This window comes from Phallusia mammillata, chromosome 4, assembly GCF_965637545.1.
Source record: "Phallusia mammillata chromosome 4, kaPhaMamm4.hap1.1, whole genome shotgun sequence".
Classification (NCBI taxonomy): domain Eukaryota; kingdom Metazoa; phylum Chordata; class Ascidiacea; order Phlebobranchia; family Ascidiidae; genus Phallusia; species Phallusia mammillata.
This window is the reverse complement of record NC_137255.1, coordinates 11,865,700-11,892,599: the sequence shown is the minus strand read 5'-3', so window position 1 is coordinate 11,892,599 and position 26,900 is coordinate 11,865,700. Positions and strand designations below refer to the sequence as shown.

At 36.2% G+C, this 26,900-nt stretch overlaps 1 protein-coding gene and 1 pseudogene across 4 annotated transcripts in view; both read right to left on the bottom strand.

Annotated features, from left to right (window-relative positions):
* The window catches only part of LOC145222824 (uncharacterized), a 35,892-nt gene extending 8,992 nt beyond the window's left edge, over nucleotides 1-26,900 (bottom strand). For 3 of the 4 annotated variants that reach the window (XM_080089038.1, XM_080089040.1, XM_080089041.1), the window contains exons 1-8: nucleotides 26,628-26,900; nucleotides 17,235-17,442; nucleotides 9,681-9,830; nucleotides 8,541-9,126; nucleotides 7,544-7,693; nucleotides 5,719-5,951; nucleotides 5,567-5,650; nucleotides 5,394-5,510 (exon numbers count right to left, since the gene is read on the bottom strand). In XM_080089038.1, coding sequence (XP_079945164.1) covers nucleotides 5,394-5,510; nucleotides 5,567-5,650; nucleotides 5,719-5,951; nucleotides 7,544-7,693; nucleotides 8,541-9,126; nucleotides 9,681-9,830; nucleotides 17,235-17,442; nucleotides 26,628-26,900 — 1,801 coding nt within the window. The remainder of the gene's footprint in view (nucleotides 1-5,393; nucleotides 5,511-5,566; nucleotides 5,651-5,718; nucleotides 5,952-7,543; nucleotides 7,694-8,540; nucleotides 9,127-9,680; nucleotides 9,831-17,234; nucleotides 17,443-26,627) is intronic. The other variant, XM_080089039.1, reaches the window with a different exon arrangement.
* On the bottom strand, nucleotides 17,449-26,618 carry LOC145222827 (uncharacterized; annotated as a pseudogene).

Genomic DNA, 26,900 nt, shown 5'->3' with positions numbered 1-26,900 from the left:
CAGTGTACAAGAACTATGGGCTGTGAAAATCATTATTTGGCCGATTAAGGCAAATTTTTGAATACTAAACGAGTAAACCACTGCAAACAAATGTTTCAAATTTCAGCACATTAGGGCTTGTATTTCTGGCCAAAAACAAAAAAAGATTATTTCGGGGTTAAAGGAGTAAAAATGGGTAAATCCAATAAAAAATTAGAAAATTATTTGGAATACTTTACATTGCACCAACCAACAAAGCATGAAACTCTTAGATCATGTACTTTAGTTAGTACAGCCGTTTTCAAAATTTTACGTTTTGGGGGCTTGTGGGTGAACCGCTGGGTCATTTGGGGTCAAACTTTAAGAGGATCAGGTTTAAAACGATAGCTAACATATGTGTAAATTTGAATAAATTTAAAGCATTCTTTCTTGAACAAACCAGCGTTAGACAGAAACGAATATTTCGGGGTTTAAGGGGTAAAAATGGGTAAATCCTGATAAAAGTTAGAAATTTCTTTAGAAAACCTGACATTGCACCAACCAACAGAGGACATAACTCCTAGATGATGTACTTTAGTCAGTACAGCCGTTTTAAAAATTTTACGTTTTGGGGGCCTGCGGGTGAACCGCTGGGTCATTCGGGGTCAAACTTCAGGAGGATCAAATTCGGATTAATATGTAACATCTATCCAAATTTGAATAAATTTGGAACACTCTTTCTTGACCAAACGCGTTTAACAAACCAGCGTTAGACAGAAAAAAGAAAAAAAGGAAAAAAGAAAAAAAAATACGGACAAAAACAATATGTGTCCCCTTCATAGAAGGGGACCCATAATAACATGTTCTGTGGGCTGTCCAAATTGCATTCAATTTAAACATTATTCACCAATTTTAGGATTTCACCAATTTTTCCAAAAAATTCACCAATTTTAGGTGACTAGTGGGGTAAATCTTGGGGCTAGAGGGGTGAACACAACAATCGACTGATACAAAGGGCATATTCTACAAGCTATCCTTTAAAAAAACATTTCAGGGGCTAGTGGGGTAACCAATCGGGTTTTATACCCAAACATATAAAGTATGAAACCACAAGAAGTCAATCAACATTCCTGAAAAATTGTGTCCCAATTAGGTAATGTTAAATTTTGACCACGAGAGGTGTTTTGAGCAACAACCTTTAATGCTTCTGACGTCATAAGGCTGTTGACAACCCCCTAACTGCCATGGCGCAAAAATTTTTGAACGGAATAAACGTTTAATCTGAAACCGAATAAACGCAAAACTGCTGAATGAACTCGGGCGAATCAACCGAATCATTTATGACGCAAAGTCGTACACTGCATGTTTGACATAAAAACATTAGTTTTTCTACCAGGCAGTTAATGCAGAACAGTTGCGTTTTGTCCTCACTTTAGTTCTGTGGGGTTCAACATTGCCTCAGGCAATTTTCTAAAGCCTCAGGCAATGATTGCCAGCCCGCCAAGACATCACCGATTTGTTGCCTGTAGTGTGAATAACAACTAGAAGGGTGGCTTAGCACATTTTGTTGTTGCACTTACACTAAAACCTATTTTAAAACATTAATATATTTCCTATGCTTATTTTGTATTGGGTCCCATATTAGCCATCGTTTTTTATAACCTTAGTCGTTTCTGCAGGCAGAAACTCATGGGTCCCCACACATGCAAAGTTGAAAATAATGCATTTCAAGAGATAACCTTGAGAAAGTCAGGTGTTGTAAGGTAAAACACAGTGATTGGCACTGGTCTTAAATAATAATACTATGTAGAGTACAAACTATATGAATTTAGATTCACCCCAGATATTGTGTGAAGTATGTCCTATTTAACATTCTTTTTCAAAGAAAAGAAGGAGTAAATAGTGGCATAATGGGGTAAAACAAAAAATGGACACCTATGAATAGCAAATTCAAGCTGTCCAATTTTCATTTAATTTTAACATTGCTAAAAGGGTCACCCATTTCAGGGATTAGTTGGTTAAGTTGTGGTGCTACAGGGCAAAACATAACATTTGAGGACTTAAGTACATTTATTTTAGGGGGCTAGTTGAGTAAATGTTGGGGCTACAAGGTAAAACACATCAACTGAAACCTACAAATAGCATAGTCCACATACTACCCAAATTTTAGCCAATCCCAACACTGTTTAATAAACTCACCCATTATAGGGGGCTAGTGGGGTAAGTAAGGGGGTCCGACACACAAACTAAAAAAATAGGAAACCTCAATGACTCAATCAATAGTACTGCAAAATTTCAACCCAATCTGCCTATGTTTAAAATGTCGACCACTTGAGGTGTTTTGAGCAACAACCATTAATGTTTCTGACGACATAGTGCTGTTAACAAGCCCCCAACTGCCATGGCGTGAAAACGCCCACCAAGCAACCCACAAACATGAGTAACACGGTTGCCCTTGTCACACTATTGCCCCACAGAAATCTTTTGTTTGTGGTGCCCAGTAACATACAAATACGTTTTACACTTTGGGGGCTTATGGGGTAAATATTAGGGCTACAGGGTTGAACACAACAATCGACACCTATAAATGGCATACTCTACAAGCTATCCTATCTCTTTGTTGCTACAGTAAAAAAATTTGCCAATTCTGACACTGTTTACAAACTCACCCATTTTAGGGGGCTAGTGGGATAATTACTAGGGTTATCTGGACAAATAAAGTGGGATGCACATCTACATGACTATATCTACCATCTGTATAAGTTTCAACCACATCCATCAAACATTTGATGGCAAAACGAGTCGGACAAACTTTGGGAAAAAAATAACCCATTTTAGGAGGGTAGCGGGGTAAATACTGGGGTTATCAACAAAAACAAAGTGGGATGCACATCTACATAACTACATCTACCATCTGTGTAAATTTCACCCAAACCCATCAAACATTTGATGGAAAAACGAGTCGGACAAACTTTGGGAAGAAAATAACCCATTTTAGGGGGCTAGTGGGGTAAATACTGGGGTTATCAACAAAAACAAAGTGGGATGCACATCTACATAACTATATCTAGCATCTGTGTAAATTTCATCCAAATCCACCAAACATTTGATGGAAAAACGAGTCTGACAAACTCTGGGAAGAAAGATAAAAATAAAATAAAAATAAAACAATTTGAGTAAAATCAATATGTGTCCCGTTCAGGGAAGGAGACCCATAATAATGCATTAAAACTTATAATACTTGACACGATTTTGGTTATGGCGTAGTTTGACAGATTGTTAGGTGCGGTATAATGCTAAAATGACACATTTTACGTTTTACATCTCTACTTATAACACTATTAAACCACAGAAATCTTTCGTTTTTGGTGCCCAGCAACACACAAAAGCGCTTTACAGTTTGGGAAGGGAAACCATAACAAGTTATATTTAATCCAGGACAACAGTCCAACCTTACTTGCATTCAACAAAAACGATTACTGTTGCTTTGTAAGAAAATCAAACAACTAAAAGTTGATCACTTATTTTCGGATTTTGAGATTGTTATCATTGCAACTAAGTGATCACAATAAATTTGCAAATTTTTCACAGCATTTACTACAACTACAGTGGGATGTTTACTACCTAATTTAATGTATTTTCCAGGTTTTTGTAACAAATTGTTAAGATAGCAATCCATCACATGCCCAATTTTTTTTTCACACAATTTTACAACCTAAAGATGGAAACAGAAAGGTGGCTTACTAATATACTTCCATTTTGTATCTTCTATATCCTATTTACCAATTTACTATACATATCATTTGATCTACACATATGATTGTCCCCACATGTGTGTTTGTACGGATTTAAGCCTTTACCCAACAATGAAAAAATTTTGTTCATATTCTTTTTGCATCATTATTGTCATATAATTACAAAAACAGTAAAAAGAGCGAAAAAATACTTATTACAGACACTATGAATTGAAAAGGTGCCCCACATTCGTGTTTGTTCGGATTTACGGTAAACATATCTTGCAGTTACTTTTAGATCATTCAGGACAAATTTTTAAAAAGCATTAACCCAACTTTAAAAAGGTTTTGTACGTATTCTTTTTGTATGATTATTGTCATATAATTACAAAAACAGTAAAAGAGAACAGACAAAATACTTTAATTTAATCTCTTGCTTTGACCTTCATATTGTCATCCACGGTCAGTTTTAAAAAACAAATTTTCCCAAAAGCCTTAACAGTTGTATTACATACACTATCAATTAAAAAGCCATTTGCTACAATAGTATACATAACAAACTGTTTTTCACTTAACTTTGTTTTGCGAAATGAGTACCATTGACCTGTAGTAACCTCTCATGGTGCAGATGCCTAACGACCTTTTAATGACTTTTTGACACAATTTTCAATAGCATACAGTCCTTAGTGTTCAACAATACCATTTTGCCTATTTTATACATGAATTAAGTTTTGATTCTTGAATTGATATTTTAAAAATAAAAAAGCTGTATTATGATGTAAAATCGACCTTTTCTGTGTTTGTAACACCTACAAGTTGACCTTTAGTGACCTGTGGCCATGCCGCGGCCAAATTGACAACAAGAATTGAAAGACCATTTATCGTGGCTTTCGAAAAAATCAAGTTTATTTTTTCATCTTCATGTTGATCAACAAAGTCAAGTTTAAATCATGTCTAGAACTGAAAATGTGTGTGATAACTTAATAAAACGACAAGCATTGCTGTGCAAATACAGCTATGTTTTGCGCTGGGTCATTCGGGGTCAAACTTTAGGACAGTGGTTTCAACCTTTTTGTAGTCACGGACCCCTTTTATAAATTTTATATGTCTGCGGACCCCCTAATTTTCCGTAAGTCTCTCTATGTTTTTCGTTTCTATACGTTATTATACTTTTTGGGTAGCATTTTAATCAACCTTCTCAATAAGCCTTACATCTCATTGAAGTTCTGTACTGTAGCAACAAAGAGATATATTTTCTAGTGTACAAGATTGAAACAAAGCACTATAATTTCCATTGTTCATGTGTGTTGTGATGTCACAATGGAGATGACAATCACAAAAAAGTAATTTTTGGTGACACGAAGGTTTGATAAACAGTCTGCATGTGTATGCAGGATTGTAAACACGCTTTGAAAACTTACAAATATTTTACCCCAGGTTGGGAACCACTGCTTTAGGAGGATCAAATTTGGATTAAAAACTAACATCTGTCAAAATATGAATAAATTTAAATCACTCTTTCTTGGCCAAACGAGCATTACAAACTAGCGTTAGACAGAAAAACAAACAATGTGTCCCGTCATGGAAAGGGACCCATAAATATACCAACATTACAACATGTGACAACAATATGCGCTTATTTTATAAAAACAGATAAATGTAAGTGTTAAGATTAACATAAAAAACACAATATACAAGTACCTGAAGAGCTTAAAACTGTAGACTGTTGCTCTACAGTGTTTGTATCTGAATTATGTTCTGACATAGGTTCTGCAGGAGACGACACCCTTGACATGATTGAGCTGACTGGAGCTAAACCTTACACATAAAAAATGCTTCAACAATCTAGTTAAAAAATCGAAATACTTAAATACCTGTTTCAACTGAAGCACATTGACTTGGTTCAGATTCACTGTAAAAACTTGCTAATTCATGTTTTTGCGTTTTCAAAGATACACCTACAATATGAAAAAAAGTAAAATAATATGTAACTAATTTTTTGCGTATGTACAATAAGCCAGCAAACCTGTCATGCAAATAGATGGTCTGAAAACTTTTTGTGGTGGACAATCTTTTGTGTTTAGAAACAGAGAGTCATTGATAGGAATATTTCTGTGCAGGAGTGTTTCACTTCCGATTCCAACTGCGTGTCTTTTTCCACTGGATTCATTATTTCGGGTCAGATCAATGACATCTTTTTCCATGTCACCAGTAAATTGATTAGGAGCTGCAGGATTGTCATTGGTTGACCAACTGATCCTGTTAAGGAAACATAAGTTTAGGTGAACAGCTGGTAAACATATGACAAATACAAATATTCTGGGGTAAACAGGTGAAAAATAGGTGATTCCAACCTAAGGTCACAATTTAGAAACACACCAACACACCAACCAACAAAGTATAAAACTCCTAGATCTTGAACTTTAGTAAGTATAGCCATCTTATAGTTTCGGGTTTTAGGGGGCATGTGGGTGAACCGCTGGGTCATCTAGGGCAGTGCTCTTCAACCTTTTTAGTGGCACAGAACCCTCAAGGTGTTTTGTCAAACTTTGCGGAACCCCAACAAAATAATTTTAATGAATGTAATACAAGTAGGCTAGATCAAAGAAAAAACATGCATTTTTACCTAACACACCCCAAGCACACAATATAAGTTGACTTTAATTAAGTCTAGGGTCAAAGCTTTGGATAACTATGCCTGTAGATTTGGATAACTAACTAGAAGTTGGAAGCATTCTTTCTTGGCCAAACACTTAGGACAAACTAGCGTTAGACAGAAAAAGAATATGAACAAAAACAGCATATGTCCCCTACGAGGAGTTGGACCCATAATAATGGGGTGAATAGGAAAATATTTGGCAAAAAACATCTCAAGATGTTGTTGTTTAAAATCATCTTTCCTGTGTCATTAAACTGCAACTCAAGAAACTTATTTCTGCCCTTCGTCGAAAATTAAATGGGTAGAGATAGACCAACTATCGGCATGGATATTCAGCATATTACCGATTATTTCTTGGTATCAGCCTGTTTGTCATCGGACGGCTGGGCAATATTGTAACTATGTTAATTTTGCTTGACTCAAAGTCTACAAGGTTTGTTAATGATAGTTAAAAGCTCTGGAGCTAAAACAGTTTGTGCAACTGCTCTTTATGTTGCAAATGAAGAAATAATCTGACATTTTCCTATAGTTTACGAAGATTTTTGAGCAGGTCTATTATAGATAATAGTGATGGGACGGGTACCCAGTACTCGTTAGCGAACGATTTCAGTGGTATCGATACTCGTACTCGGTATCGAAATATTTTGCCTCAGTTTTCGATACCAACGTGCAAGTACCAAAGGCCGAGTTACACCATAAGAATACGGGCAACTTTATGCCAATATTTGCTTTGGACGGCACAAAATTGGAAAAAAGTTCCGCCAGTTTAGGTATATCTTTTTCGCTGTCACTTGGAGATTATCTTTTTCGGAATGTGTGTGTGCACGCCTGTCCCCCGACCATGGCAGATAAATTAACCAGTGATATACAACTAAGTACCACACTACACCTAAGTACTTGGTAATCGTACTCAGTACTCGGTATCGAAGGTATATACATGTGGTACTCGTACTCGGTATCGGTACTCGCTTCAAAACCTGGTATCTTCCAGTGTTAGTTGGTGTATAAATCAAGGCTTTATGTTCAGAATTTAAATCTTTGTACAGAATTGTGAGAAGACTTTTTAGCATTCCAGTGTTTATAAAGTTGACTGTTTTAATAGCCAACCTTAGGACAGTCTCCAAGTTCTGGATGCCAAGGCTTCACCCGTTTAACGAAAAGAAAGGGGACCAAAACAAAACAACATTTGTACCTTGATTGTGCTGAATTTATTCCAATTTTTCGTTGTAGATGCTGCATTGGTGGTTTATGGATTCTTTTTTTTATTTTTGTAGTATGTGTAGTGGTTGTATTTTTTGTGGCCCATGTGGCACTTGCGTGGTTGCGGGCAGATGTCTTTGTTCTATAAAGCATAAACATAACAACAATTTAGTGAGATTTTTAAGTAATAGACATATAGTAAGTTTTGTGTAGGGAACCCAGTTTTTAATCATCGTATTTGTTTGTGCAAGCACAAACTTATATTTGTGAATTAGTTTTGTTTTTTTTGATTTAGAAAGACAAAAATAATAAAAAGTATGAAATGCATTTGTTAATTGCAACCCTTACATGACTACGTTTGTAGAATGATTTATTTTACATCATCAGCATTTTAAAGTAGGGAGGAGGGACAAAAAATATGACTCGATTGTCAGTGTATATAAACACATTTGAATAAACTTGAGGCACTCTTTCTTTACCAAACACAGGGCACAAACCGGTGTTAGACAGAAAAATGAAAAAAATACAAACAAAAATGATATGTGTTTCCTTCAGGGTAGAGGACCCATAGTAATCATTGAGAAGAGGAGACCCATAACAAATTTAAAACTAAAATGTATCACATAATTACAAACCCAACACACAGTTAAAAAGAAAAGCTGGAAAGGAGAAAGAAAGCTGTAATGTACTATCCCAGTGGTTCCCAACCTTTATCATTCAATTTCTCACTTCACAATTCAAAACATTTACATTCCTCAACACTAAAAAAATAACTTAAAAGTAGGTCTTGTATCAACTTCACAGGTTATATTCCCAGAGAGCTGAAGTGTCTGTTCACAAACAACATGTACAATTTAAAGTGAATTCCACCTTACAAGTTTAAAAATTTCTCCAATGGGAGGACTGGGTTGGGAACCACTGCACTTTACTTTCATACACTTAATTTATACACATCCTAGGTGTGCCTATAACAATGTCTAAACATTTACCGACTAGCTCCAACAGCATATAGATGTTCAGGTGGGACAGGAGCTTGGGGAATTATCGAGCCTGCCTTTTCGTTGTTAGAGGTAAATTGTTCAGTATGATCCCTTGGCAAGGATGTTTTTAATTTGAGTACATCTGTAACTGTTGGTGGTTTGGAGGAAAATTCGGTTTCCTGGTGTATTGGGCCCTTGTCCAATTTAATGCTAGTATTTCCAACATATAAATCATCAGTGATATTGTTAGGCTCATTTGCGACATTTATAGATTTTGCAGACTGTTGAAACAGCTGGGGAGCGCCAAATTCTTTTTTCTTAACAGGTGATCTTGACTGCTTTTGAAAAGCTTGAATAGAATTTGGCCTGAACACCTCTTTGATTACAAATGGAGAATCAACAGTTGCAATATTACAGCTTTGATGTTTCTTTAGTAAAGGGGTAGTGTGACTAGAAAGCGTTGAGCTAAAAAAAATATTTTCTGGTTTGTTTTGAGACCCTGCATCGTAATCTCTTTCTAAGTGCACCATTGTTCCACCAGGAAGATAAACAAATGACTTTGTTTCATCCAGCGCTGCCTGCTGTAGTGGATTACCTGATTTCAGAAAAAATAACATAATCATTGTAGTGTTGCATCAATTAGAGCGTAAAAAGTTAAAGGCGCAACTAACAATACAAGAGGCATTGATACTTTGTTTCATGAAGATTTAGCATCAAATATTATAATACGCAAATTGCATGTATAATTTTCTGGCTTGCAGATGGTTTGTTGGATTGAGCCACTAAAGATATACAGTTGTTAGGGAAGGCACAAAACAATCCCATTACTATTTGTTTCCAATTATATTGAATACTGATATTGTTGTATTTGTATTCATGATTACCTTAGTGAATTTTCCCTCTTTGATTTGAATTGCATTCAAAATAATATCACAGTTTCCATATACACAAATGGACAAGGTTATAAAGGAGAAGTAAAGATATATCACAACTCTAGTATCAAGCTAATATGGGGATGTCCATGCTTAATGGTTAATTATAACATAATTTGCTTAAAATTCTCCATAACAAAACATTCTAGTTCATAAAACTAGTTTAGTTCATAAAATATCATGTACAAAGAAAATGGAAGTGTAAAAATACTCTTACAACAAAGGTCTTCAGTAGAAGTAAATGCATCGCGAGTATATAATTCCTTTTTTGGTTTATGGGACACAAATACATTTTCTGTGTAATTTGCATCTGCTTTAGATGGTGGGAGCAATATTCCAATTTCTTGAAATGTCCCAGTTCGATTTCCTGAAATGATAAATTAAATTTAAGACTGAGGGAAGTCTTCACCTTTTTCCTGTTGAATTTGATAAGAAAAAAAACTACTGACACACACATGCATGCATTACTAAACTTGTTGCAGACATCTCCATAGTTACAGCTTGCCAGTTAACCAAGCCAAATGCCTTAAACACCTTGGTACATTGCAATGAAGAAATTCGGTTTATCTGGACAGTTTTGTACATCCCAAACCATCTTTTGTTAAGAAAGTCGCTTAAATGGAATCTGCTTAATTATAAAACTGCCTAATTGGGATTTTTTTCAAATTGTCAACTATGATCTGTTAAGCAAATAATTTTAGAACAGATAAATTCAAACAGTTAACTTGATGAACTGGAATGTTAATTTGTTTGTAAAATTCATAAATTCAAATGTTTTTTCTGTGTTGTTAGATACAATGTTATTTTGAACAAACATGTACTCTGTTGATTTGAAAATACTGTAAACATCGGTTGATCCGGACATAATTGGACCCCAAAATTCACACTGATCAGGCAAAGATCTAGCTTATGCATTGTCATTTTTTCAAGTCTCATGTTACCTAGACAGTGCCGAAACATGTTACAAATCATTCATGAACTTTATCTGAATTAAGTGAAGATCCAGAATAATGTTGCTATATATTTGACATATACATACTACATCTTAAATAATGATTACCAAATCTGCTGTTTCCTATACTTATATTGGATATAAACTAGAATAGTGGTTTTCGTATATATTGCCAGTTTATACATACTACATCAGGGGCGGGCAACGGATCCGGCCCGCGACGGGATTTTGAGCGGCCCGCAGACAGTTTCTGGTCTTACATGATAACGTGGCCCGCAGCCACAGTCTGCCAAATCCCCCACTACTTGCTTACTACGTCAAATTATAGTTGTAACTAACAGTAACGCTCCCCAATAACAAAAAAACTTTCCCGCCGTTGTTACCATTGCACCATACATTCATTGTTACGACATAACTGCCAACCTTGTGTGTGGCCTGCTTTCATGATTTCCTTTGTTTCCACACGTGAAGTGTGGTTAGTGTTTCAGCAGTATCTAAGTATGTGGTGTATGCATTAAATTTGCTGTGGTGAATAATTTTATGTTATATCAGTTAGATTGTTTGGACTGTATTGTAATTGCGGCGTTCTTGATTGTATTTAGATTAGGTGGTCAAAAATCCGTTTTAAATCACTGGATAAATACGCGATTAATATATCGATTCACGAATCCGGCCCGCCAAGTACTTCATTTTCCCATATCAGGCCCGCCGACTGGAGAAGTTGCCCGCCCCTGTACTACATCATATTTAACGATGTTTCACATGTACCATTTACTATATTTATAATGGATATATATTTGGCACCTACATTTCATTGGGTCCCTATCTTTTTCCTGGCACTTTATAACATAATTGTTTCTGCAAGCATAATCTAATGGGTCCCCACACATATGCACATGCAATTTGGTAACAGTAAAAATAGGGCACAATCATTGTTAGATATTTACCAATTTACTATACACATCATTTGATCTACACATATGATTGTTTTTGCAAGCAAAAAAATGGCTCCCCACACGCGCATTTGTGCGGATTTATGGTAAACAAACATCCTGGTTATTCTTAGATTCTTAAGGAAAAACTTAACCAACTTTAGCCTTTGACCTTAAAATTGTCGTTCAAGGTCAGTTTTCAAACACAATTTTCCAAAACTGAAAATGTGCTTGATAACTTAATAAAACGACATAGCATAGCTGCGCAAAAACAGCTGATTTCAAATCACCAACAAGACTGTCTCGTAAAGGCGTCCGTCCGGACGTCAAGCTGAGCACTCCCGCTGCATTCACCCGCCTTAATCGTAAACAAGTGAATTTTGAGCACTCCCGCTGCATTCACCCGCCTTAATCGTAAACAAGTGAATTACTACCTTGAGACTTCTATCTGACTGACAGTGTACACATATTATGAGTAACTATTTGGCCGATTAGGGCAAATTTTTAAATACTAAAGGAATAACCTACTGCAAACAATTGTTTAACATTTCAGCACATTAGGGCTTGTATTTCTGGCCTAAAATTATTATTTTGGGGTTTAAGGGGTAAAAATGGGTGAATCCAATAAAAAGTAAAAAAAATCTTTAGAATAGCTTACATTGCACCAACAAACAAAGCACGAAACCCTCTTGGGTCAGTACAGCCGTTTTTATATTTTTTTGTTTTGGGGGCCTGTGGGTGAACCACTGGGTCGTTTGGGGTCAAACTTCAAGGAGGATTAAATTCGGAACAATAAATAACATCTGTGCAAATTTGAATAAATTTGAAGCACTCTTTCTTGTTCAAACGCATTTAACAAACCAGCGTTAGACAAAAACGAATATTTTGGGGTTTAAGGGGTGAAAATGGGTAAATCTTTTTTAAGGTACAAAATTATAGCCGTTTTAAAAAATTTCACGTTTCGGGGGCTGTGGGTGAACCGAGGGATCAAACGGGGTCAAAATTCACATGGACCATCTTTAGACCAATATCTATAATGTGTGTAAATTTGAAAAAGTTTGAACCATTCTTTCTTGACTAAAACGTGGAAACAAATCCGCGTTAGACGGAAAAAAAGCAAAATAAATATAGATAAAAACAATATGTGTCGTAATTAAGGTATTTTAAGTGAGCCCTCATATTTATAATGAGTCCCTAAACATGTATGCATGCAAATTGACATGTTTTTAGATTGAGAAAAAAACAATATTAAACATAGAAGGAACAAGTTTACTAGTGATGGGGAGACTCGAGTAACCTTTTTCAAAGACTTGACTTGACTCGATTCTCAGCTGTAAAACGACTCGACTTGGACTCGGACTCGTTATTTCACCAACAAAACGAACATTTCTTATAATGGATAACCTGTTCGGTTGGGTTTAACCAAACAACAACAGCAATTTACTGTGCAATGCGAAGTTATTTTTTGCTTAATTTTACTGTAACAAAGTCACTGCTACATGCACAAACTTTCTAAGGCCGGCATTAAGCATTGTACTTATATTGCATTGTACTTATATTCACTTTTAAGTGCTTATATTGCTGCACAAACGCTGTAGCGCATGCAGCAAAAATATTTTTGGGTTTTCAAAAACTTCTTTGAAGAGATTGACGATCTTCATTTGCAATACGCAGTATAAATAGAACAACTGACATTGAACATACACTTACACTATGGCCAATTTCAAAACATACATACATTTCCGACACTTATTTTGTAATGGGTCCCCTAATACCTAACGTTTTCATAACCTTTGTTTGTTTCTGCAAGCAGAAACTGATGGGTCCCACATGCAAAGTGGCAAATACAGTCAAACTTCAATACTATGCCACCCTTTGGGACCGAGAGAAAGTGGCATAGTAGCGAGGATGGCATAATAGCAAGGGTTGGTTGTAAAAATAGCCTTGTGATGTCACAATGTACTGTAATGCCACGTTGTGTTGTACGATTGTAATTTATTACAGTATACAGTATAAGGTACAGTATGCAGTATAATTTATTACAAAAAACGGATAGATCGTGCATAGAACAAACAGGATCTGTTAGTTTTGTTGTGACACAAGCACGGAACGGCGTTTACATAACTCGCTGCAAAGCCGTGAAACCTCTTAACATGACCACGTTTGTTTACTCAATGATTTGTTTTTCATGTTTTCTCTGTTTTATCATGAGCTCAAACCGAAAATTGTCAATTTTCAATCCGCAACCAGCGTCGATCCTCTTCGCCCCTCCACCTTTCCAGTAAGCACCAGATGTTCTCTCTTACGAAGCACGTGGCCGAGAAACCGAACCTGTCTCGTGACGATGGTCCGCATCATTTGCCTTGTTGTTCCTTTGATGTGGCGCATTATCATTTCCGTATAAAGGGTGAACAGGTCTGGTGACATGATACACCCTTGCCTTACTCCGCATTCAATGTTCACATACTGACTCAGTGCACCATCTATCCTCACTGCTGCCTGCTGGTCCCAGTACAGATTCTTGATCAATTCGATGTCCAGTGTCTCCAGCATGTCGATCAACGGTTCATGTCTGACCTTATCAAATGCCTTCACATAATCGATGAAACAGGCACATACATCACTCTGCATTTCAATTGCTCGCTCCGTTATCATCCTCAAAATGAAGATGCCGGAGCTTATCCGGAGTGAACCTGTACTGATCTTCGCTGACTTCTCCAGTCGTTCTGCCTTGTATGCGGTTAAGTAGGATCCGAAGGACAAGTTTCATGAGGTGACTCATGAGGCTGATGGTTCTATGTTCCTCACATTTAGTGGCACCGGTTTCTTTTGTAAGGTGATGTTCGACAGTGCATGAATACAATTTGAATTGTTGATGTTAACTTTTGAATAAACAATTCATGAAGCTTGAGTAAATTCATTCGAATACAATTTGAATTGTTGGAGGGCAACGTAACAATTCGTGAAATCGAATACATGACCACATTTTACGAATACAATTCGAATTGTCGACTTTCAGACTAGGAGTAGTCGAGAATATGTTGCCACATATTTTTGCAAAAATGATTTAAATACAATTCGATTTGGCAGTGAATGTGACCTGATTTGACAAGTTTTTGATTATGTTACGAAACAATAAGCCTTTTTACATGGAGCGTTTAAGCGTATTCGATACACATTTCTCTCGTTTTCGAAAAAGAAAAAAGGCAAAACGTATTAGACATCTCTGACAAAACATATTAGACATCTCTGAAAAAGGTGGTTTGAATACGCCTAGGCGCCAATACGCTTACGAGAACTATTATGTGAATAAGTAGGTCAACTTGAAATCATTGCTAGTTTTTTTTAATTTGGTGCCAAATATAACGGGATAATTTGTGGCCAATGCAAAAAAACAGTCCAAAAATACTTTATAATTAACAATTAACCGGCCTTATGTTTGTATATCACTTTACAATAACCACCATATATTTTTTGCGCAAAGCTGAAAACCTTGAATGCGATTCGGTTTGGCAGCCATGTAATTTTACGCTTTAGCGAATCGAAAACGTGATGTCACAAAATGCGCATCAACCATACAATTCAATTCGATTTCGTCAAAAAGGCTTAATGACACATAGAACTTTGATTGTGGTGTTACATAAATGCAATTGTGTTACAAAGCTTACGACATTAAGTTGTTCACAGCAGATGACAGGTGAAGCATGTTTTGGAAGCAAATATATGTAAATTTGGGGCAATTTATATGACAGAGATTTAAATCAGTCAAACTAATGTGGCAAAACAAAGCTCGTTGGTTTAAAATTTTACAAATTAATTGGCAATTAATAAACCCAAACGTTACTTTTTGTTCGAATACTCTTTTTGTCTCGGAGCGGTTTTATTTCCTTTATTTTCCGCAACTATTAGGGATGTTCAAAGTAGAATAATTGGGTATACTAGAATAATTGTTTAGAATCTAGAAGATCAAATCCAATTCTTATATTATTTTTGACTGTGCAATCATTAATCTTGACAGCAACTAAAGTATACCAGTTAAATACATTATAAAACATATTTATCATTTGAAGTGTAAAATAAGAACCAACCAAACAAAGAAAAACACAGGAAAAAACTTTGCACAAATGCATTAAACTAAATGCCCCAAAATCCATAAAGCCAGAAAAATTAGCATATGATTAAAAATTAATTATAACAATTTTATTCAGTGATTTTTATTGCTTGTAGTAGAAGTAACTATGTTGTAAGCATGCTGTGGTAATTTGATTTGTCTGGTGGTTAAGGACTGACATAGACTCCCAAGTGTACAAATATATAACGTTTGTTAACCTAAAACAACTGCAAAAACAGGCACCTTAGAAAACAAAGTTGGGACATTGGGTGATAAATTTTCAAATCCCAATTAAACAACCTGCGACTTTTCACCACAAAACGTGAACTTTGCAGCGTATAGTCACTACATTTTTATGTTTGTATGGAGTTAAGAAAAGAACCAGTCATGTGTTTTTGGATTCCTTCACTGTTTTTGCGACATTAACAAACATTATTTTCGTGCAGTGAACATTTCGCTTATATACCTCTCGCCAGTTCCCTAGCAACCATGTGTTATGTCCAAAACAGAAATGATGGCACTAAAACATTACAAAACAATTCGTGAATACGAATACTTGACTCGCATTATTCGAATTGCTGGACCTAAAAAGTGTGTAAGTACTCATGAATACGAATACATGCTTGGGTTTATTCGAATTACATGTCGTTGTATTTTGGTCAACTATTCATGAATACAAAACTTGACTTGTTTTATTCGAATACTATTCGAATTGTTGTCACTCAAAAATTACCAAAGTATTCATGAATTCAACTACAGTCATGGAGGTATTTGTAAGTATTTGAATATATGACGTGTGTATTCGACCCCATGTCTGCATGCTATATGACAGGGATGGCAAATCTTTTTAGTTAAATGGGTCAAACATGATATAAAAATTCGGAAAGAAAACAAAGTGGGTCACATATTTTATTACATGTCAATGTCAATGCTAAGATGCTTGTTGCTGCATCTTTTCTGGAAGTATTGTAATGCTAGGTAGTTTTCAGTTTAATACATGCAACAGTCATATCTGAGCTGAGATGATTCGTGGCACTTGATTTTATGAAATTCATGTGTGGAAACAAGGATTCACATGAATATGTGGAACCGAACAGCGTCAACAAAGTTACAACAAATTGTTTCAAGTTGTACGTTCAAATAAACATAACTGTTGCCTCACAATTGACTCAACAATCTGTATTTTAAGACAATAGGCAATCTGGCAAAGGGCTTAAAGTTAACTGTTGTGTTGCTCTTTAATCTTGGAAATCTGGTAACCCTGCCTATAGTTATCAATATAAATTTTTAAAACTACAAGTGGGTCACTGGAATTCACATGGTGGGTCACTTTTTTTCTACCATCTGTGAAAGTTTCATCCAATTGCATCAAAGATTTGTTCCCAAAAGTAAATGGACAAACTTCACGACAGAACAAAGAAAAACTGAGTGAAATCAAGATACAATATGGTCCCCAACACAATGAGATAATCTTTTCATCATATGTGTTTGTGCAATATTTGTTTGTGTTTATGCACTGACAACTTTGACGATAACATGCTAGAAGCCTAGAAGCAAATGTAGTGTGGTTTGATCCTGTAGCAAACCACTTGGTTTCACAAAATCTTTCCACACTATACAAAAAATATGCTAAAAAATCGACCCTATGGGAGACACCACAAGTAAAGTTTAAGTTTAACTTTCTACAGCTCAGACACTACAATACAACCCTGATTCTCATTACAAAAACATAAAATATACAAACAATACACATACTTTAACAAATCTTTGACTAACCAACTAAAGATTCTGTTAGTTCTTCATTTTCTTTGGCTGTGATGTTTGCCACTTTGTTTGCTATTTTCATGTAAGCATTTATCGGAGTTGATCTTTTCAAAGCGTTGATTAGCCGACGTCCTTCTTTACGCCAACTTGTTTCACACAAGCTTCCAGATACAACATAGCATATTGTTGACAACTTTTCACAATTTACAGCTCTGCGAATCTGTAAAGTAAAATGTGCATTAGCTGCAAAGCTTATCATTTATTGGCTCAATGCTTTTACATTAAAATGTGCATTGTTACCATGAAATGGACACAAACATGTTTGAAAGAAGACAAATATTATCCTTTGCATTATGGATTGACCAATAGGTGAACCAGGATCAATAGTTACAGTGCACAACTCAAAATATCGCACTGTATATCGATGTGTATATCCGACATGCGACAAAATTGTGAAAAAAATGTGTCCATCTAACCCAGAGGGCTCATTTCATCCGGCCCGTGACCGCATTTTGTGGTTTGCCAAATCGTGTTGATAACTTTGTAATATTTAAAAACTAATCTAGTCCTTATGAAAGGTTTCCTTTCGCGATATGTTGAATTGATATTACCTAGTTTCATAGGATTACAACATCCAGCATCCAAAGTCATTTTTTTATGTCATAAACAAGACTACAAGTGTTAATTGTGCGCAAACAATTGCCTTTATTTTTTTACTTCTAAAATGATATACAAGCAATGCAGGTTGGTGACCCCTGCTCTAACCCACAGGAGTGAACATATATAACTAAAAGGGTGGCGTAGCACATTTTGCCATTCCATATACACTAAAACCTATTTTTAAACATTACTATATTCGCTATACTTAATTTATAATGGTACCCATATTATCAGGGTTGCCATCGACACAGAGCCTAAAATAAGTTTAAGCGAAAAAAAAAGTTTTCATACGAAATGAAATAAATGTTTTCGAATAAATCTTTGAATTTGCACGAGCCAAGACATATCACATGCCATATATTTTGCTAGGAACAATATGTTCCAGTAACTCCTTGTTCGTAGAAAGTACTTAGTGGATCTCATGACAGCCCAGGTCTAGGTTTACTTTCACTTGTAGCAGGGATTTGACTTGTAATTGTTGAAAACTAGAAAGGTGGCTTTCTAATATACTTCCATTTTATATATTCTATATCCTATTTACCAATTTAATATTCACATTATTTGATCTACACATATGACTGTTTTTGCAAGCAAAAACGAATGGGTCCCCAAATGCACGTTGTGCTGATTTACGGTAAACAAACAGTCCGGTTATTTTTAGATTCTTAAGAAACAACTTTCAAAAGGCATTAACCCAACTTTAAAAGTTTTGTCCATATTATTTTTGCATCATTATTGTCATATAATTTAAAAAAAATCAGTTAATAAGAACGGGAAAAATACTTTTAATTTAATCTCATGCTTTGACCTTGATTTTGTCGTTCAAAGTCAGTTTTTAAACACAATTTTCCACAACTGAAAATGTGCTTGATAACTTAATAAAATGACATAGCATAGCTGTGCAAAAACAGCTGATTTCTAATCACCGACACGACTGTCTCGTAAAACGTCCGTCTGGACGTCAAGCTGAGCACTCCCGCTGCATTCACCCGCCTTAATCGTAAACAAGTGAATTACTCCCTTGAGAGTTGAGACTCCTATCTGACTGACAGTGTACACATATTATGGGCTGTAAAAGTAACTATTTGGCCGATTCAGGCAAAATTTAAAATACTGAACGAACAACCTACTGCAAACAATTGTTTAACATTTCAGCACATTAGGGCTTGTATTTTTGGCCTAAAACTTATTATTTTGGGGTTTAAGGGGTAAAAAAGGCGTATCCAATAAAAAGTTACAAAATTCTTTAGAATACCTTACATTGCACCAACCAGCAAAGGATGAAACTCTCAAATTATATACTTTAGTCAGTACAGTCAGTTGTTAAAAAAAATTAAGCATTTTGGCCCAGGCTAGTGGGGTAAATATTGGGGCAACAGGGTAAAACACAACATTCTACACCTATAAATGGCACACTCTACAAGCTGTCCAAATTTCATTCAATTCTGACATTGTTTAAAAAATTGACCCATTTTGGGGTGCTAGTGGGGTAAATGCTGGGGCAACAAAGTTGAACATAACAAACAACAACTATAAGTAGCACACTCTGTAACAGTGGTTCTCAAACTCAGTTTTCGGGGCCGCATGCGGCTCCCAACTACTTATTTTGCGGCTCGCACCAGACCTCAGAAAACCACCAAACATTGCTATTTTAGCTTTCAAAGTCATAATCTTTGGTGATTTTCTTAAGGTTTCGTTTTTTTGCGGCTCTCTACACACTTAAAAAACTACCATTTTGGCCCCCATCAATAAAAAAGTTTGAGAACCACTGCTCTATAAGCTGTCCAAAGTTCATCCAATTCAGACAATGTTTAAAAAAATTCACCCCTTTCAGGTGGCTAAAGGGGTAAATATTGGGGCTACAGGGTTAACACAACAATTGACACCTATAAATGACAAAATCTACAAGTTGTCCAAATTTCATCCAATTCCGACAACATTTAAAAAACTCACCCATTTTATGGGTTAGTGGGGTAACTGATGGGGTTCAACACCCAAAAGTATAAAATATGAAATCACAATGACCCAATCAACAGTCATGTAAAATTTTACCCAATTCTGACAAAGTTTACAATTTTGACCACTAGAGATGTTATTAGCAACATTCATCAACGCTTGTGATGTCATAAGGCTGTTAACACCCCTGTAACTAACATGTGCAAAAACGTCCACTTATATGTTATGGACTATTTCTATAAAATCGTGTTTGAGTAATTGCCAAAATTTTAGATAGAATTCAATGGATAAACCGTCTTCCCCCGGGGAGGAATTTTTATTCATTGAATTTATTGTAATATCTAGTTCTTCAGGAGTGATTGGGAGTATGTCTGGTTCGTTATGTGCTGGGTTCACTGCAATTTTTGATAAAAAGTGGTTTTGCGCGTTAGTGGATATTGGACTTTTGGTTTGCCAGAGTGTAGTATAGAATTTATACACTTCGTTCATAATTTTTGTTTGGTCTGTTTCCGATTTATCGTCAATGTTTAATGTTCGAATGCTTGTTGTTTCTTGTCTAACATTTTCGATTCTAAAGAATATTTTATCTGGTTTTTCTTCGGCCGTGATATCTTTTATTCTTGCTCTGATTTGGGCTCCTTTCATCGCGTTTTGTTCTTGTGTTTTAATTTTGTTTTTGAGTTCTACGAACTTAAGGTTTGCTTCTAGATTATCTGGATTCATTTGTAGCATTAACCTTTGTAATTCTATTTGGGCGTTTTGTGTCTCCTGTATGTCGGATTTCTTTTTTTGGATCGAAAAAGAGATGGAATGTTTTTTAATTTTGCGTGTAAGAGCTTCCCACCAGCAAATGGGATTGTCAAAATGGTCTTTGTTATCTTGGTAATCTATTATTATTCTTTTGATACCAGAAACGTACTCAGGGTTGTCTAAATGTGTAGTGTTAAGTTTCCATAGGTTTTTCCCCCATCTTTTATTTAATTTAAAGTTAAAGGTTACAGTGGGAGCGTAGTTGTGGTCCAAGAAGTGTATAAATTTGTGTTTAAATTTAGCGAGTTTACTGAGTAAGTTAGTGCTACAGTAGATTCTATCTATTCTTGTCGCAGCATTATGTGTTACATGCGTGTAGAATTTTTTGGTAGGATGAAAAAACCGAAACGCGTCTGTTAGTTTATGGGTTTTTATTGTGTTCTGCCAGTACAGTTGATCACTTGTTTTTCGTAAGTTTCCAATCGTGTCAATTTGGTCTTGTATCAAGTTAAAGTCACCGGCTAGGATTATATAGCGGTGTAGATTTCGTATTAAAAGGTTTTCCATTTCACGAAAGAGTTCTAAACGTTTATTCACCGTACCAGATTTTTGTCCGGATGGCATGTAAAGGTTTAGAATTGTGATGGGTATTTCGTTAAAGTCAAAATCGATTTTTTGTATTCGGTATTCGGTTATAATTTCGTGATTAATTTAAAGGTCTTGTCCGAAGCGTTTTTTTATTAGTATGAGGGTGCCGTCGTGTTTCGCTTTCCGATCGGACGGGTTTCTCCAGTGTGTGTTAAAAAAGAATAGTAGGTTTTGTTTGTTTGTCCAATTTATAAAGTTTGTTTGATTTACTTTGTGTACCTCCTGTATCAAAAAGATATTTGAATCAGCTTGAGCAATAAAGTGTGAAATATTTGATAAATTGTGGTCTAAACCGTTAATGTTGAAAGAAGATAAACTTAAAATATTTGCTGCCATTTAAAACAAAAATTTATGAGGATTTAGATCTGTTTTTATTTTGTTTTCCACTGGAACTACGGTTTCTTTTGGTTCTTGATGTTTGGTCTTCTTGTTTGCCTTTGTCTTCTTCTTTGCCTTTGTCTTTGTCTTCTTCTTTGCCTTTGTCTTCGTTGTTGACCTTGTTTTCCTCTGATTGTTCAGGTTGGAAAAGGGTGTCAAGTTGGAGGCTTTTTTCCGGTTGTTGAGAAATGGTGGGAGCAGATTTAGTTTTGTCATTATGGGAAGTAAGTGGTGGGTGAAGCGGAGTGTCCTGTTGCGTTTGAGGGGTGCCATAAAGAGAAGACCCACTTTCCACGGGAAATTCTATACGTTTCTTTGCATTGGTGAAAAGAAATTTAACATTACTTGTTTGAGATGAAAGTTTGGGGGATAAGGATTCATCAACGGGATGAGGAGAGCTGGAAGGTATAATCAAAAGGTCTTTCGTTCCTGAAGATTGAGGATCAGAAGATTTATCATTTTGGTTTGTGGAAGAGTGTTCTGTTGTTTGTTCTTCTGCAATAGCCTGAAGAGCTTCTTTTTGCAACGGATTGTCAGGATTGATTTGATCGTTTAACTTCTTTTTCGTGTTTTGTTTTTCTATTTGTGCAAGGAGGCAGTGAAATCATCTGGTTTGACGTTAGAGAAAGTTTTCCACTTAGGAGTAGATTTGTCGGGTTGTTGTTGTTTCTTGGCTTTTTTGATTTCAGGTTCAGGTGTCCTTTCTATAGGAGACCCGAACGGACAATCCGAAAAGTGATGATTTTCTTTGCAAATTTTGCACAGATGTCTGATTGGGCAACGGTTAGCCCAGTGCCCAAGACCAAGACAGTGTGCACATTTGGGACCGAATGACTCTCCTGGTTTTATTACTTGCATTTGATGGCCAAAAATTTGATGAGTGTGCCACATGTTTTCAACCAAGGCATCTTCAAGAAAAAAGATGCATATAACCGTTTTGGAGATTGGGGAAGTCTTTATAAGTAAGATATTCACGTTTGTAGTATTTGCCCCATTCTAGTTGTTTACAAGCTTCTGTCCAGTGTTCTTCAGTTAGTTCAAGTGGGACAGGATGGAGGGTTAATTTGGTCAGAGGTCTAGGTGTTTTTTCTCCTGTAATGGTGATTGTTCCGTTCATATAACTGCAGGACTGAGCTGTTTTGTAGCGATTGTAAAGAGACTCGACTTCATTTTTATGATTTTCCGCGAACGTAATTTTAAAGATCTGTTTTTTTCGATTGATGATTCTGACTCCCTGTAAAGCTGGTTTGTAATCTTGCAAAATTGATCCCTTTGAAAAAAGTTATCCCCGATTTGAAAGTTTCTTTCTGCCGAAATCAAAATATGTAGCGATCTGTATTGGTCATAGAATTTGTTCATGTCAATACTTTTACGGATATCCATAGTTTACAACAATAAGGGCTCAAGCTGATTAAAAATTTTTGAAATTTTGGTACACGGTTTGGCAAAAATTTTTCAGTTGTTGGTTTTGTGCGCAGGGTTGTGGCGAGTTACAGGTTTGGGAAGGTACTAATTGGTTACTTTACGCCCACAGCGTAGGTTGGCCAATTAGTGATGTAAGAAGGGAAGACTAATTGGTTACTTTACGCCCAAGGCGTAGGTTGACCAATTAGTGACGTAGGAAGGGAAAAACCCGAGGGATCTCTCGCAGGCAATGCACCGGAGAGGTAGCCAAGAGCTTTTGCGAGAAGGTGAAGAGCGCTCTTTCGTTTTTTCCTCCGAACCGTTTCAACAGGAAACGGGTGGGAGGTGACGAAAGAGGGCGTTAAAGATCAAGAGCGTACAAAGGAAACACAAAACACTAGGGGGTGCCTGTGCACCAAAAAGTTTGGCTGCTTCTCGCTAGACTGTACAACAACAAGTAAATTGAACAGGCTAAAGGTCTCCTAGTGGTTAATGGTCAAGCCAACAAAATAAACAAGCAAAGGTAACACGCAACAAGCAAAACACACACACAAAAACGTCCACCAAGTAATACACAAACACAAGTAGCATGTGTTCTGCTGCCTTTGTTACACTATTACACCACAGAAATCTTTCGTTTGTGGTGCGCAGCAACATACAAAAACGTTTTACACTTTGGGGCCTAGCGGGATAAATATTGGGGTTATCAAGTTAAACGAAGCAGAGCACACATCTGCATAACTATATCTACCATCTGTGAAAGTTTGATCCAAATTTACCAACTATTTCATGCCAAAAGTGCATGGACAAACTTCACCGGAGAAAAAATAAAAAAAACTGGGTGAAATCAAGATGCGTCCCCTTCAGGGAAGGGGACCCATAAAGAAGAAAAAAACATGGCCCAAAACAATATGTGTCCCCATAGGCGCCTAGTAGGGGGCGGCGCCGCCACCTTGGGTTTTTGAAGCACGGTGGCGGCCATCGTTGATGTTTTGGTTAGTTTGTAGCGGTAACATACGAAATATAGTCAAATCTAAAGAAAATTGGGAAAAATTTTGCTTTTAAACAAACGTGCAGGGGATACTGCCACAAAACGTGGCTTAAAACTGCAACCTGTTTCGGTTAGTGCTTTGGTTTATGACCTCAAACACACAATTGTCTGCCAGTGAATGTTGAGCCATTGTTGTGTACAGTGCAAATGTGTTGTAAAAAATGGTTAAACTTGAAATTTTTTAAACCAAACCAGCAACGTATTGCAATTGCAAAACGTTATTTCTATGGAAAGTTTATTTGGCTTTGAATTTCAGTTCTTGTGGTTACACGCATTAGTGACGTCACATAAAATGACATGGAAAGGGGACCCATAAAAACAATGTATTTCATAGAAGGGGACCCATAAAAACAATGTATTTTAAGAGATAGCCATCAAAAAGTTGGGTGTTGTAAGGTAAAACACAGTGATCAGTACTGTGCTTAAATAATCATGTTATTTAAACTAGAAGGGTGGCTCAGCACATATTTCAATTGCACATACACTATAACCTATTTTGAAACGTTAATATATTCCCTACACTTTTTTATATTGGGTCCCATGCCACCCACTGTCTTTTATAACCTTAGTTGTTTCTGCAGGCAGAAACTCATGGGTCCCCCACACATGCAAAGTTAAAAACTATGCATTTCAAAAGACAACCATCAGTAAGTTTGATGTTTTAAGAAAAACTGTTGTCAGATCTTCGCTTAAATAATCATGCTATTAAAAGTACTAACAATGAAAATCTGATTCAATTCACACGTTGTTTGAAGTTTGTCCTATTTAGTGCTCTATTTATAGAAAAGAAGGGATAAATAGTGGCAAAATAAAGTGAAACACAAAAATCGACACCTATAAATAACAAATTCTACAAGCTGTCCAAATTTCATTCAATTCCGACACAGTTTTAAAAAATCGCCCATTTTAGGGGGCTGGTTAGGTAGATGTTAAAGTTATAGGGTGAAACATAACAATCAACACCTAAAAATGACATAATCTACTAACCATCCCAATGTCATTCCATTCAGACATTGTTAAAAACATGGACCCATTTTGGGGGGCTAGTGGGGTAAATGTTGGGAAGACAGGGTTGAACACAACAATTATAAATAGCACACTCTATAAGCTGTCCAAATTTCATCCAATTCAGACATTGTTTAAAAAATTCACCCATTTTAGGGGGCAAGAGGGGTAAATATTGGGACTTCAGGGTTAAACACAACAATCGACACCTATAAATGACAAACTCTGCAAACTGTCCAAATTTCATTTAATTCCAACACTGTTTAAAAATTTCACCCTTTTTAGGGGGTTAGTGGGGTAACTGATGGGGTTTTACACCCAAAAGTATAAAATATGAAACCACAATGACCCAAGCAACAGTCCTGTAAAATTTTATCCAAATCAGCTAATGTTTGAAATTTTGACCACTAGAGGCATCATTATCAACATTCGTTAACACATCTGACGTCATAAGGCTGTTAACACCCCCTCTGACTGACATGTGCAAAACCGTCCACCCAGTATTGCACAAACACAAGTACCATATGTTCTGTTGTCTATATTATACTATTACACCAAAGAAATTTTCTGTTTGTGGTGCGCAGCAACCTACAAAAACGTTTTACATTTCGGGGTCTAGCGGGGTAAATACTGGGGTTATCAAGACAAACGAAGTAGATGGCACATCTGCATAACCATATCTACCATCTCTGAAAGTTTCATCAAAATCCATCAAACATTTCATGGCAAAGTGGGGTGGACAAACTTCAGGGAAGAAAAAAAAAGAAAAAAACAAAAAACAAATCGAGTAAAATCAACATGTGTCCCCTTCAGGGAAGGGGACCCATAATTACAAACTATACAAATCTGATTCCTCTCAAACATTGTTTGAAGTCTTTCCTATTTAATGTTCTATTTTATAGGGAAGAAAAGGTAAATAGTGGCAAAATAAAGCAAAAGGCAACAATCACCTAAAAATAGCAAATTCTACAAGCTGTCCTTATTTCATTCAATTTAAACATTGTTTACAAATTTCACCCATTTTGGGGGTCAATAAGGTAAATGGTGGTGCTACAGGGTAAAACACAACAATTGACACCTATACAAAAACGTTTTACACTTTGGGGGCTATCAGGGTTAATACTGGGTTATTAAGTCAAACAAAGCAGATGACACATCTGCATAACTGTATCTACCATCTGTAAATGTATGTTTCATCCAAATACACCAAAGATTTCATGCAAAAACCTAAAAGTGGATGGACAAACCCCACCAGAGAAAATACACATGCAAAGTTGTTGAAGTTTGTCCTATTTTACAAAACTTTAACCACTTCGTCAAAAAATTCACCCATTTTAGGCAGCTATTGGGGTAATTGCCGGGGCTACAACCCAAAACACAACAAGCAACACCTACAAATGGCCCTGTTAACATGCAGCGGTAAACAGAACGTTAGGGCATATTATTCTATGTAAAACTTTTTAAAAATGGGGAAGGGAGGTCCAGACGCCAACCCCCCTGGATATGCCACTGTGTATATGTAAGACTCATCAAACATATGTAAGGTTTCATACCTCTGCCTTGTGCCTGTCCACTGGTATGTCTAACATCAGTTGCAGCTGTTTTAGAACTAACTTTTTTTCTTCTGTCAAGGGACCTTGTGCTCGTAGAGTATTAACAATGCTTGCATATGCATTTAATTCCAAATCACGCAATGCACACAGTCCTCCCTCTTCACTGCAATCCATTAAAGGTTCTAGCTCACATGTTCCGCTCATCTTAATCAGTAGACAATGGGTCCGCTGTGACAAACTTAAAAAAAAGAAAATCTCACTGGAAAGCATCAT